At 40.4% G+C, this 15,294-nt stretch overlaps 1 protein-coding gene across 1 annotated transcript; it reads right to left on the reverse strand.

Moving 5' to 3' along the window:
* Positions 1 to 5,810: 5,810 nt before the first annotated feature.
* Positions 5,811 to 14,733, reverse strand: LOC103479456 (relaxin-3 receptor 1-like). Its single transcript, XM_008433876.3, has 3 exons — positions 11,369 to 14,733; positions 10,809 to 11,252; positions 5,811 to 8,500 (listed from the first exon to the last, which is right to left on the reverse strand). Exons 1-3 carry the CDS (start codon positions 11,567 to 11,569, stop codon positions 7,886 to 7,888), a joined length of 1,260 nt encoding a protein of 419 aa, XP_008432098.2. The 5' UTR covers positions 11,570 to 14,733; the 3' UTR covers positions 5,811 to 7,885.
* Positions 14,734 to 15,294: the final 561 nt, after the last annotated feature.

Raw genomic sequence — 15,294 nt, forward strand, 5'->3', positions numbered from 1 at the left:
GATCTCTGGCTCTCGTCTCGAACTAAGCTTGAATCCAGCTCTGCTGCGAATCAAAGCACTTTGTGTGGAAGAAAGAAAGCAGCAGCAGCTCATTAAACATTTACCGCGAACCCTGCTGAGGCAGAGAGTGGTGGCGTGTGCTTTGTGTGAACAGTTCTTAATGTCATTACTGGAAATGCTTTTGAGGTATGTGAGAAATAAAAGTAGATTCGGCGAGGTCACGAAACATCAGAGAGCAGGAAAAAGCCTCCAACGAGGAGAGTAGGGGTTATAATTGGTGTCAAATGAGGGGGGAAAAAAGAAAAAACACGGAAAATAAATACTCTCTAAAAAAAACAACCTGATTTTAAAAGTGCTCTACCTAAAATTAACACCCAACGTGGGAAACAAAATCATTCCATCTTCAAAGCGGCCTGTTTTGTCAGCGAATCCTCTGAAAATTTCTCCATCCACATTTATAACACTTCCTCTTATCTTTGCCCATGTCTGGATACCCACCGACCGGAATTAAACGGCATCAAGAAGTTCTGTCTGGTGAGTCGAGGATAAACCGGCAAACCGAACCTCAAAGTCTCAAAATCAAAAGAAATTAATCAGCTTTCTTGTCGGATAGATGCAGCAGCAGCAGCAGCAGTGCCGGATTCTCCGAATTATATTTCTGCTTTAACATCAAACTGAATGACCTGCGGGGAGAATTGTAATGAGATGGGAAGGAAAGTTCAGACACTCTGTGCGAACCGCGTAAAATTATTTACTTCTCCAAAAGAAGCAAGAGTGAGACGAGTGTCATCTGCGTAGAAGACAATCTGCGGTAATCAACTCGTAAATAGGGGCTGAAGCAACAAAAGGCAGCTGCTACTGCTTCTTGCTCCAAGCTGCCTGAAATTACAAGCTGCAGCTGTCAATTTAGATCAGATGAGCTTTTATTTGCTTGTCTGGATCTTCTATCTGCGCCAATAACAGCTGTTTTGATAATAGCATTTGAGACGCTCTTTATAAGACATGAACAGTACTTTTTTTTTTTTTTTGTAACATTACTGAGACACAATGTAGCTGCGAAAAAAGAATTGAGATTCACATCCACACCTGAGCTCCTGTTTTATTTATGTTGAAGAAACTCTTCTCCGACAGCCACGCTAAACAAGAACAGGTTTTGAAAAATGTGGAAACCTTGGAAAAAAAATATATATATATGTCTGCCTCTTGAACTTCAATGTATTTTATTGGCATTTGGTGTGAATGCAAGGTTGTGCAAGTCTGTGAATGTGAAATGTTGTTTTCAGTTTATATATGTATATAAACTGATATATATGTACCACCGACAAATAACTGAAGTGGCTGGTATCAGGAAATCTTACCAATGGCTGGAGAAAGCTGGACTCAAGGACAGCACAGAGGCTCTCATCCTGGCTGTTCAGGAACAGGCCCTAAACACCAGAGCAATAGAAACTCAGATCTACCACACCAGACAAGACCCAAGGTGTAGGTTGTGCACTGGACTGAGACAGTCCAGCACATAGCAGCAGGGTGCAAGATGCTGGCAGGGAAAGCGTACATGGAACGACATAGCCAAATGTACAGGAACATCTGTGCAGAATATGGACTGGAAGCCCCGAGATCAAAGTGGGGAACACCCCCGAAGGTGGTGGAGAATGACCGAGCTAAGATCCTGTGGGACTTCCAGATCCAGAAATACAAAATGGTAATGGCGAACCAACCGGACATTGTGGTGGTGGATAAAGAACAGAGGAAAGCCGTTGTGGTGGATGTAGCAATACCAAGTGATTACAACATCAGGAAAAAGGAGCAGGAGAAACTGGAGAAATACCAGGGCCTCAGAGAGGAACTGGAAAAGACCTGGAAGGTGAAGACCACAGTGGTGCCTGTGGTCATCGGGGCCGTTGGGGCAGTCACCCCCAAACTGGAGCAGTGGCTAAAACAGATCCCAGGAACATCAGACATCTCAGTCCAGAAATGTGCAGTTTTAGGCAAAGCCAAGATAATGCGCAGAACCCTGAAGCTCCCAGGCTTCTGGTAGTGGACCCGAGCTCAGAGGATGAAAGAGTCCACCCGCGGAGGGTGAGAAGGGAATTTATATATATATATATATATATGTATGTATACACACACACACACACAAATAGTATGTTATTTATTTATCTGTGCTTTGTGTAGTTACAACTGCAACAATTTTGAGGCTGTATCTAGGTCAATTTTGCTTATCTATAGGTAGTCTGGATAAGCAAAGTGTTGGCACACGTTTTTCATTTGGATCAGGTTATTGCAACTACAATTTAATCCAAAATGTTGCATTATAGATCTGGCTGTATATGTTCAGACATGTTGTACTGCTGGAAGGAGAACCTTTGCCCCCAGCCCCAAGTCTTTTACAGCCTCTATACTTCTCTGACCAGCTTCCATATGCTGAAGAAAATTATTCCCGCATTATGATGCTGTTGCCATCATATTTCTTAATTATGATGAGTAGAGTTTTTGTATGGGTTATGACAAACAAGACTCTTTTTTTTAATGTTTTGTTTTTCTTTCTTCGTCAGACCGCTCTTCCATTAAGGTAGATTTGCAGAGTACACAGCCAGCTAAACAATTAACGGATTCTGCCACCAGAGCTCCAGAGCTCTGCAGCGCCTCCAAAGTTGAGATGAACCTTTTGACTCTGATTGTTGCTCTTCTTGGCCTGTCATATATATGACCCATTAGAAAGAGTTGGTGGTTTGAATAAAAATGCTTCTGTAGCACAAATAGTGCAGTTGTGAATATTTAAAAAAAATAATATTTAAAAGATTTTTATTTTGGCTTTAAATAGGATATATTTGGATAATTTTTTACAAATTAAAAAAAAAATTGTATTACTTAAACACTGGAAGCGATGCTTCACATGTGCATAATTTCCACAGTTTCTTTTTTTTTCCGTAGGAAGGTAAAACCCTCGCCTTGCTGAAGACATGAGAGCCTGAGCTCCCGGTGAGAGAACCCGGCGCCAGGCGCGCTTGATGATGGATCCTGTGAAATGATGCTGAAAGCTCCTGAAAAGCCGAAGAAGCTTTGACAAAGATTTGCACAAAATAGTCACCATTTGAAGTGCGAAATCCCTGCTGGGTGTCGACTCCTGATCCGTATTATTAAAATATGTCTTCGAGCTCTTTGGGCAGATTACGAGACGGCTCGTCCTCCCTGATACACTCCTGAACCCGAGGAGGACCACATCGATTTTAAACAACGTTAATGTGTTTTCAATCTCTTTGTAGCCGTCTGTTTGTGCTCCCCTTTTTTTTCTTTTTCTTTTTCTTGTATTGCGTTGCCTCGTAGCACTTTAGGTCCCCTGGTGGTTGTTTTGCGTCCCTCGGTGCCTCCCTTTGTTTATCTTAATTTTTCTTGCTGTGCGACTCATTGATGTCTTTTTGTCTTTTCTGTTATTTTCTGCTCTTTCATGTCTGGTTGCAGTAAATGGCTCTTTTTTTTCTTTGTTCGTGTCTTTTTTTTGTTGTTGTCTTTTTAAAGGTTTTTGATGATCTTGGCTTGTTTTGTGTGGGTTATGTGAGTTTTTTCTGAGCTTATCTTGCCTCGGGGGCTTGTTAACCCAACTTTAAATGGTCTCAGTATTCCTTCCATGATATGCTCCTGTAGTTTTCCTGCAGAAAATGAACCAAAGTTCAGAGTTTACCTGCGAGATCCATGACTTAACCTTTTTGTTCTTATGTATTCTCTGAGTTCCACATATAAAAAAAAAAAACAAACTAAAACTACCTGTAATCGATATGGATCTCATGCTAATTTTACTCTTCAGGTTATTTATCTGATGTGTTTTTACTTCAAGGTTGACTGATGTTTCAACAAACAGCACCCCTAATTTTTAAAACTAGATGCAAGTTTGAATTTATTGTGGATTTTTAAAGTCATTCAGGGTGAAAATAATGCTTTCAAACTCGAATAGCTACAAACACACTGACTAATACTCGCTTAAATGTTCCTTATTGCATGCTGAAGCTCACGCTCGATTGCTCTTCTAATCGCGATTAGACGAGGTCCTTCAAATATTTCAGCCGAGAGCCACGGAGCGGCCTTTTTTTAACATGTGGTCAATATGTTTTCAACAGAGTTGGGGTAATTGTTGCTTCTCCGGCTTGATGCAGAAAAGTCATTTAAGGCATTTCTGGACATGTGAACTCGGACACCAACAGCCAATGGCTCCATGTTTGTCAAAGAATAGAAGAATGGAGCTGAAAGGATTACTGTACTCTTATCTGAGCTATAAAGTCATATATCTCCTTTTACAGGATCCTTAAAGTGTGTCCTTATGCACTTCAAGTGTAAGAACGCACTTGCATAGTTACGCTTAAAGATATTTTGTCTTTAATGTATTTTCCTTTTTTCTTTGTTCCTTTAGTCTTCTGTTCATCACTTTGATATCTGTGAGCAGTGCTGGGCAGAAAAAGTTGCCTGTTTGAAAGCTTCACCTTGACTCCTCCGAAGAAGATTCTTCCTGTTGTTCTGCTCAAATTGCTCAATCTTTCCATCTTCTGATAAAACTTTACTCCAGGAGGTCATTGGGTTTTCAGTGCGTGGATGACTGCAGATTAAATACTGCAGTCATCCACACCTAGCTCTCCATTAACGCCAGAGCTCTCCTTTAGCTCCGGTGTTAAAACTCACGAGAGCGAACAGAGACTGGTTTTCTGGTGGTTTCCAAAGTAATCTAACATTATAGATTTGCCATAGAGAGAATATGCACGCTCTCGTGCGGCACATTCTTCCTTCTTGTGTTGAACTGTGAGTGCTCACTCCTGACCTGGCTGGTTTTCCTCTGATTAAACTGATTCCACGCTGAGTTTCAGGGTGTGCAGAATATGTTCAATGTGTAGAAATCAGTTTTCACGTTGCCTTTGGATTTTGCTTGCATTTAAAGTCTCCATGTAAGCTCCACAAGCTTGAACCAAAGATTATATATATATATATATATATATATATATATATATATATATATATATATATATATATATATATATATATATAAGCTTTCTTGCACAAAGGAACAGTTGTCCTGATGTATTCAAACACACGTTTTTCTTCAGCAGCAGCTCCATCTGCTTGTTGTCACTCCTGCTGTGAGAAGTGTGGCTGACATTGACCCATTTTATCATTCATGCTCATCCCATTTGACCGCATCCTCTTGAGAAACGGGCACCTTGAGCCTGCGACTGTTTCAAACCTTGAACAATCCTGGCTGAACGTGCATCTCGGATGCAACTGCTCAACGGAATTTCTTCAAGTGCTTTTCACCTCTTGGTATTGAAATTGCTCGCTGCAGTTGACAACCATTTACTTGGTACACGTGAGATCGTCCTTGGCTTTGTCAGGTCTTTCTTGATTCGCATGGATTGGCGCTGAGGCGACCGCTGACGTTGAATTCACGGCGTCACTTAATTTGTACTCGATATCGTTTATGCACACGGTTGTAATTTTAACATTTCGCTTTCGCTTTTTTTTTGTGTCTTTATATATATATATATATATATATATATATATATATATATATATATATATATATATATATATATAAAATATAATCAGCTCCAGACTGGCACACAATGGCGGAGCTGTCACAGAGCCTTCGCCACGTCAGGAGCTTTACTCATCTGCAGTGTGGCCGCAAGAAGGTTATCCGTGTTGAAATTTTAAAGGTTGCAAAAGGGCAAAAATGTGAAACGGCTTTTGTGCAAGTGACTCATTCAGCTTGTCACTGTGAGGCCATTGTGGCTGCAGGGGAGATTAACTTTGTCGAAACGTCCGTGAACTCTTTCGTCCGTTCGCTTTATTCAATGCCACAGGACATACGTGAATTCACCAAACTGTTCACATCGATACACAGAGCCGACGACAACGACAGTTATGGATGTCAGAGTGAAACACAGATTGGCAGCCGACCAGGAGTTGTTGTTTGACTGCACGAGGGAGTGGCGGACTGGGTCACAGAAATTCAACCATTTCACGACTGTTCTATCGGTGAAATGGACGTGAACTGGGTTCTGAGTCAAAATAATAAATTGTCACAGAAAAGAAAACATCAGCATAGGTGGTTTTCTGTCCATGTGACTTCAAGCAAAACTGTTGGAGAGAAAGGTCATCATTTCTGCTGATTATCCTGATGATTTTTTTTTAGCAGATTTCTTTTTTTCTTTTTACTGTCTTTTTTTTCTTTACAAAAGTGAACATTAAATCCAACAAAGAGCAGCTCAGATTTCATCACATAACTGTTGGGAGACATAAGCAAGAGTATGAGCTACAATGCGCCAACAAATGTGGCTCTGTTGGGCTTATAGGATTAATATGGCTATAATAACATGGACACGTTGCATTTCTGTGTGCTGACAACAAAGTCAAGCCTCATGACATCTTGCGAAACAATTTATTCATAGAGTGCTATACTCACACTATATAAGTCTGGATCAGTAAACACTGAACAAATGTCGCTTCTAAATCACCGAATTTGATTTTCTTTATAACGGAAAACTGTGGGTTTGATCATTTCATCTTTTGTTCTTACTGTAAATCAACAGCAGAGATGGCGCTTTATCTGTCACCTCACTCAGTTTTATAGCTAAATTGTATTCCAGAAAAATATGGCAACTTTGTGCTTGATCTGCCACGTGGCGGCCCCCGAGATCAGCCTGCATTTCTGCGATTAAGTTGTTTTTGTGTGAATGATCTACAAAAATATGTTACCGGCTGTACAGTCGATTATGTTGACATAACAAACACAGCTTTTCTTTGAAAGTCAAAATGTCTTTTCCGTTCATTACGGTGTTTAAAATATAACACAGGCTGTCCACAAGTGTAACTGGAACAACACTCGGGTCTCTACCTAAATAGTCTACAAGTTGTGTCAAGACAGGGAGCAAACATGCTAGTGTTAGCCTAATATTTCAGTAAAATATGAATTGAGCGGTGCAATTAATTGAAGAAAGGGACCTACTGCAATATCAGATCATTAGCTAACCTAGCTAGTCGCTAGCTTTCTGTCGTCGCTATCCAACAGGAACCCTAGTTGGTAAAAAAAAAGAAGAAATCTGTAGCTTTCAGGAAGAAAGATACTGCAGCACATGCAATGTGAATGAACACACTCACTGCTCCTGATCAGGACATCCCTAGTGGCTGATACTATACTGCAATCATAAAAAAATTATAAGGTGGCTGTCTCCTATAACTACCTTAGATCTTCGTTCAGTTCTGTCCCTGATAGTAAATCAAAATCCTATATTTTTTTAGGCCAATTTTTGAGGTCTTTTTGTTTGAGAAGATAACTTTAACACATCCTGTGTTTTCTTTTCTAAAAATCCACTTTGGACAGACGTTAATAATGGCGACAAATGCAATATTTAGATGTCCCTGTAAGCTTTTGACAGTTTGTGTGTCCACAACATGCAGCTCCAATGTTTTTACGAAAGCATAACTTGTTGTCAGTAATCACTGGCTTGCAAAAAGAAAAACGCTTGGTAATGACACTTCCGCTGGTGATGCCAATTAGCTCTAAATACGTTAGCTGGGCATTTCTTTTATAATTGAGACCAGATTGTTTCCCTCTCGCTAAGCCCAATTTTAGCTTGAATTATCTAACTTCAATATTAAACCAGTTATTGTTTCACAAGCTGCTATGAGACCTATTTGAAATGTCAGGCACCAACAGACGAGGACGAGATGAGAGTGGGGGAAATCAAAGAGCCTGGCTGTCTCCAAAGTTAACAAAATACACTGTCAACCCCTAAGGCCTATTGACAAATTAGGTTTTGTTTGTTGTTCAGATATTCTCTTCATAATAAAAAAAAAAATGTAATCACAGCTTTCCCAATCGTCTAAGAAACAGAATAAATCACATATTGATGTCTTTGTGCACCACAACCGTGCTGGGAGGTGCCTCCTCCACTCTCCTTCCTCTCAGAGCCAGAGAAAGAACGTTCCGGGCGTTACGAGAAACTCTCAGAAGGAGCTCCTTCAGTCCGGTCCTGTACTCTCTTCGGATCAGGCAGTAGAGCACTGGGTTGAGACAGCTGTTGGCATGGGCAAGACACACAGTCAGCGGAAAGGCATAAGCCTGGGCGTTGTAGAAGGCCTTGCTGAAGGGCACCAGGTCGAACTTGATGAGCACCCCCCACAGGGTGAGAGCCTGGTTCGGCAGCCAGCAGATGAAGAAGGACAGGACTACGATGGTGACGGAACGAGTGACTTTGGAGCGCTTGCGGTGGCGTCCTCTCTCGTGCTCCGACTTGTCCGTGCCGCTGCCGCTGCCGACCGAGCTGCCAATGATGCGCCGGCTTAGGATGAACCTCAGCAGGAGGAGGTAGCACACAGAGATGATGATCAGGGGAACTACAAATCCCAGAAGGACCTTCTGTGTTTGGTAGAGCCCGAGCAAAACCTGGGGATCCCAGTGACCTGAGTCAGAGTCTGAAAACCGAACTAAGCAGAGCTCGTCATCTGCAGACACCTGCGAACACCACAGAACAAGAAGATGCTCGTCAAAACAGGAAGCAGTTCAGGGTTAAAGGTTGAGACTACAAATACATTGAGAAATCCACTGGCGACTAAAAATATGATCTTGGATCGACTGATGTTTCCAATCTGCCAGTGCACCTTACACAACCAGTACCATGTCATGACATGAAGCAACACTTTTCAGTGTTGAAGTTCTTCTTGTGAGAAGAAGTCTCACAGTTGGAGGTATTTAGAAATGACGTCAAAAGAAGAACAAGAGCTTTTGTCCTTCCAGGATTTGTCTAGAAGCTTCTAGATGGGAACATCTGAAGCAGGTTGGCTTTTCTTTTAGGCTGCAGCATCAGGTAGTTAAACTTCTGCTGATAACAGGAAATTAAATGTATGAGAACAAAGTTATCACTCGAAGAGTCCAGTTCTGTCTGCCAGGGAACATGGTGAATCGGGAAATATTGGATTTGTTCGTTCCAATGAGCTGTTGAATTTGTGCTGCTGGAAAATCCATCCGTGTTAACCGTGCCATTTGCCAAGATACTAAAGACTGTTTAAAAGGTCGGCTATGTGATCATTTAATCGTTGTTTTTGAAATTATACTGAAATCTTGTTTAGCTGCAGCTCTCTCTGTCGTACACACAGTGTGACATCTCCTCAGGACCCAGTATAAACAAGTAATGATTATCTATAATGGGGAAAGGCTGCTTGAGGCTCGTGTATAGTTGCAATAAGCGAGTGAATAACTTAAAAATCGAACACTTAGCTTAAGATCTGAACTTTTTTCTCTCAATGAGACAAAGACAAGGAACAGTTTAGCGCCCTGTCCATGAAAGTTTGTTGTACAACTTCAAGGCACAACAGATTAATAGGTACATATACTATAAAATAAAATATCCAGTTTGATTAAAAAAATATGATTAAAAAGGCTGTATTCAATTCTTTTGTGAAAACAATTGGTTCTCATGATATTCTACGTTTTCTTTATTAAACATGTGTTGTGTTAACTTTTACATTATTTTGTTATTGATGTGATCTATAATTTTGGTCAGGATTTGATAGAAAGCAGTTGTTTGAAATGTTAAAAAAAACACATTGAGGACAAACAAAAGTAGTTTAAGCTCTTAGTTGTGGTTTAATTGACTTATAAATTTTAATTGAATGAATTGCTTCTTCATTCAGTTAAAAATGAATAAGCAATTCATAATTGAATTGAGTTGAAAAGATTTTTTTAAATGTAATTAAATGTCATTAAATCTAAATAATGCATGGATTTTGAGGTTTTTAGGCCTTATCCACATTGAAATGAATTAATTTATGTGCTTTTCTTTCTTACGAGTTTCTTAAAAACACAGCAATTATTTTTAGGGAAAGGTGAGAAACATGTTTGGTGTGGTTGCCTCTGACATGCTCAGGGTCAAGGGTCAGGTTAGAGGTGAGGCTTTGGCTCTGTCATTGATTGATTTCCAGATGATGTTTTTTAATTGATTTTGTAAACTGAATTGGCAATATATGGTGCACTTCTACAAGTGTTTGGGATGTCCTGTGGTTCTTTTTTATAGTTCCTTTTTCCTGTTACCTTCTCCACCAAAACCTGCAGACGCTACTGTAAATTTTCGATATACTGCTTGTAGGGCTGACCCAAGGTTTATGGGGCCTTATGGAGAATATTATTTAGGTTCCCCTCTTCTTGTTAGTTAAGAACATCAGCACCACTAACAGAGTTTCAAAGCAGATTTGGTAAAATCTGGGAGAGGAGGCGCCAAGTTTAACATGACTGAGCTTAAAATGAACCGCTGATAATTAATTATTATTTGCTGAGAATGTGAACAAACGGAGCTGAAACACAAATATTAAACTCGTAGCATCCGACTGTAGGTATGGTAACATAACAATCAAACCATGAAGATTATTCTTTGGACTTTTACAAAATAAACTCGCCAACTCCTTATAAATGTCAAATTTAAATGTTAAAACTTAAAACATTTAATCTATGCTGAAACTGCTAAATTCAATTTAATAGTATTGTCATTGTTAAACAAATGTTAAAATTCTGATGGGGGGCGGGGTCCCATGAGGCCTGGATGCCCAAGAAGTTGCCTGTACCTTGGGCCGGCTCTGACTGTTTTGTGCCTTTGGGTTGCTGTTCAGAACTTTATTTTTTCTTACTGCAAATATTCGTATTGCTAAGACTATTTAATTCTTAGTGCATCCTGACAGCTTTTTAAATTATATTTCTTAAAGAAAAAAGAAAAAAAAAAAAGAAAATCGGTCACAGAAATCGGCCACGCAGTCAGTGCAATTGCGCTAACCTGAACGGTGGTGGAGTAGAAAGCGTGGGGCAGCGTGGCCACCAGAGAGACCACCCAAATGGCCGAGCTGACCCACTTGGCGCGGGCCATGGCGATCCTTGGGCTGCTCATCTTCAGGGACGTAACCAGGGAGTGGTACCGGGTCACGCTCATCGCAGTGAGGAAGAAAACGCTGGCGTACATGTTCATGGTGGTCACCGAGCTCACGATCTTGCACATGACGCGGCCGAAGGGCCAGCGGAAGTCCAGCACGGTGTCCACGGCCCAGAAGGGCAAGGTCAGGACGAACTGGAGGTCTGTGATGGTCAGGCTCATCACGAAGCAGTCGATGGCGGAGTGGTGGTGACCCCGGCGGCGGGAGTGGAGCAGGAAGAGCGCCAGGAGGTTCCCCACCAGCCCCAGGACGCACACCACCAGGTAGACCAGAGCAATGACGACTCGCACCTGTCACAAAACATAAAGTACATTGCATTTATAAAGTATAAACTTTATAAATGCAATCACTGAGAGGCTCTATCTGCTCCGCACACAAGTACTGCCTTTTGGAGTAAACTACCTACTGGCAGGTTGGCGTTGTCTCCGTGCAGATCCAGGGAGGACTCCTTGGAGAGGATGAGAAGCCAGCAGTTGAGGGAAAGGTTAAACATCGGCAGGTTGGAGCCTGCTCCTGTCGGGCTGACCAGCTCGGATATCTCCTCCTCCTGCCCCCCGCAGTCACTCAGCCCGGTGGGGGGTCCAGGGGAGCTGCTGTTGCTCTGCATGCTTGTGCAGAGAAATATCGGCTCACTTTTTTTTTTCTTTTTTTTTAAGAAAGGTCTCCAGCTTCTCCTCCTGTGTTAGAGTAACCTCCGCACTGAGAGCGCACAGGTGTGGAGACAAAAAATCCCCATCTTCCTCCTCCTGGTTTCCCAAAAAACTCTCCGTTCACATGTTATCGGTGCTCCAAATGGAAACTTAAGCTATCCATAATTTAAAAAATTAAAATAAATAAAAATACAAATAAAGAAGGGGGATATTAAAATGCATCAGCCTATTCTGACACGACGCGTCAGCCTCTTCATCCTGAGAATGTGAAGAGCAAAGCCGCCGGACTGGATGCTTTTATAGTCGATGGGCTCTCACTCTGCCGCTGGACGGCGCACTGTGGGAGCGCACAGCTCAGTCAGCGCTGTTGGCTGTTATTATCATCACAGGACCAGGAAGGGCAGGGAGAAAAGCTTCATCATCCCGCTGTCATCAGTTTTTATTTTTACTTTAACTTTTTTTTTTTTAAAGTAAAAATATTCTTGTTTTTTCATTTCTTCATTATCAAAAAAGGAGAAGTTATTTGTTTTTAGCATTATTTTTTTTATTATTTTACACCCAGTCTTCTGTCTGTCTCATTTAGATTTGATATGACAGTGAAAGTAGAGCAACCAGAACTACCCAGTGGATCCCAGCAGACTGAATTGAACCCCTTCCATATGTTGACTGAGTTTTTTAAAGGTTTTCCTCTTAACAGTGTCTCTCTTCATTCCACTCGAGCTGTGGATCTCTTCAGCTTCTCCATAGTTATCTTGTGTATCTGTGACGTGTTCAAAGTGTTTTACAACCAAACGTTGCTTTGAACATCTCAGCAAATGTTGTCCCTGACATATTCCTACTCTACTCCTTGGTCTTCATCACGCTGTTTGTTCTCTAATATTCTCTATCAAAGCTCTGAGACCTTCAAAGAACAGCTGGCTTTGTACCCAGAGGTTTGACTCTAGATGACTGAAGGCAATTGTTTGCATTGGATTTTTATTTATTTTTTTAGTTATCTCAGCATGGAGGATTGTGAATACAAATGAAAGAGCAATGAAACAAGGAGAGACTTAAGACGCATCTAAATAATACATTCTGTCATTGCCTCGCAATCAACAGCTTCAATCAATGTCTCATACATACATTAGAGAGGCTTTCCAGCCATTTAGCTTCTATAGATAACAAGCTCTCCTCCTAGACTCATTGGACACGTTTATAGTAATATGTATAATAAGTATTTTGCTATCATTGAATGTTTACCAAGTCTGCTGGAGATGTACATTCGGCTGGTTCATTTACATTCTGCAGCAGCTCTTCAAGGTGCTTAAAGGTGTCGGCTTTCATTTTCGTCAGACTCTTACAGGCAATTAAGTAGTAGAGCTGGGGAAGAATCTCAAACGCCTCTTTCTCTCTCTCTCTCTCTCAACTCATTATGTCGCCGCTCAAAATGAGGAAAAATAAAAGCGAGATGATTTTTTTTGTTTGTTTGTCTGTTTTTGTGAACGTTGGCGCTTCGAGTTGAACTACAGCTCTTCTGTCACACTGAAGCGGACTCGCAGGCTTTTATTGAAGCAGATTTCCGCCTTCCTTCTTTGTGTCAGACAGACACTGCAGTGGGTTTTCTTGCAAGGATCACAAAAGCCAGCTTGCTCTTCGGTGTTCTTGCTTGGTCGAGCACATTCTGACAAAAAAAAAAAAAACTTGTGATAAAGATGAAATGAAAAATGAAGGAGGACAAGAAAAAAAAACCTTTTAACACGATCAGTTGTCACTTTAATGCATATTCGTCATCACTTCAGAATAAGCTGAACAATGTGGACACACTTTCAAAAAGGTAAAGAGAAAACAGAATATTTTTCATTTCAATTCAGTTTTTTTTTTTCTTCTTCCATTGTTAAACACCAATTTCTACATCCGGTGGTAAAAGAAAAATAGAACTTTTGACAGACTATTTTCTTTTAGAAATACTTCTGGAGACTCTCTCCAAATTACTTCCTGAGGTTGTTCAGCTTCGACTTTAAACGTCCTCTGAAGATCGGTTTTCTGAAAGTTTGCTAAATGCAGAGCGGCCACAAGATTACAGGGGGTCTTATAAGGGATTTGATTCTGGTGTCCTTTGTAGCATCCACCCACCAGACACCACAGCAAAGATAATATATTACTTAAATAATCCAAGATTTCTGGTTTGTTTTTTGAACCAGCTCTAGAATTTAATATTTAATATGTCACCTTATCAAAAAAAACTAAAACAAGATTATTCACTGAGTAAACACATGGAGATAAAGGGACATCCAAATCATTTTTAATACTATTAAAAACTGAAATTATTTGAACTTTTAAAACTTAACAATAATTGAAAAATCATAATTGAATTTCTACCCATAGAAATAAACAGCATAATGGAAAGGCATTGTGATGACGAAAAGTAGGAGCATCTTGACGAGACAAAGACTAATTTCAAGTTAAATTAGGTTGAATTTCTTTCAAGTTATGTTTGAACTGAAGGTAACATAGTTACTTGATTGTTCTATAAAATGGTACCATATGCCTGGAAAGAATATAATACCACCCCTTTAAAGGTCAGCACCCCTTTAAACTGAATGGAAAGCAGGGAATGAAAAATCACATAGCTCACTGTGTCCATTTCTTTGATGTCAAAATACTTTATTAAATTACAGGTTTAACTTATTATTATAATATAACTATGTTCAACTATTTTGTGTTGTGAAGTTAATTTATTCAAAAGCTCATAAACCCTCAAGATGGTCAAACCTTGTGACATTTATACCTGGAATGATCTTTTCTTTTTTCTTTCTCTCTCTCTCCTGGCAGCAGCAGCACCTCAGCTCAAAACTGATACAATCAGATTCTGTTTGAATTTCTACCCACAGATTCTGAACTTTCTATTAATACACAGCAACACATTGTTTAAAGTTGTGTGATCAATAATTCATTTCAGACTCCAGGCTGTGCAGCGAGCGCACTTGCAGTTTTGGTTCAGATTTGCTGAAATCCCTCTTTTCTTAAATTGTTAAATGCACCCGAGCAGCTCTCGCCTTGAGCCACTGCACTCGTTCTGGACTGTTACAGAAACGCTTTAGACATACTGAGATCCTGGATGCCCAGAGCACAGCAAAGCCTGATTATGGACAAAAAAAAAAGAAGAAACATACATTTGCAAGATCTTTGTTTTTTTATATATATATATATATTTCTCTTACTTGAACACATCATTAGAATTCATCATAATTAGCTGTGCAAAAAATGTGTGACATTAGACATCACACAACACACTTGGCGCAGCCTTTTTCTAAACATTTCGTCCAGCGTTCTTGGAGAATATTAACTCTAACGGTATACAAGACGGATCATGATGGAGCTGAAGTTTAACTCGGCTCCATCATGTCGTCCTCAGTTATGAGGAGATGCTGAAAAAAGAAAAAAAAAGAAAATCTCCTAAATCTGTTCCTTGTGTAGCACGCACATGGACCACAGAGAGCCCACTCGAGATAATAACTGGGAGGACTGAGGTTTCGCTGACAGCTGATGCTGAAAGTGTTTGGTGCTTGAGCATGCTGCAAGTCCTTTGGACGTGAGTGCTGAAACACAAACAGTCTGCAGTCTGCAGATGCGTCTTCACAGCATCCATCACTTTTCTAATTGTTGTCAGACACGGGAACAGCAAAGTTAATGTTTTCTTTTC

This window comes from Poecilia reticulata, chromosome 17, assembly GCF_904066995.2.
Source record: "Poecilia reticulata chromosome 17, P_reticulata-male-v2, whole genome shotgun sequence".
Classification (NCBI taxonomy): Eukaryota; Metazoa; Chordata; class Actinopteri; order Cyprinodontiformes; family Poeciliidae; genus Poecilia; species Poecilia reticulata.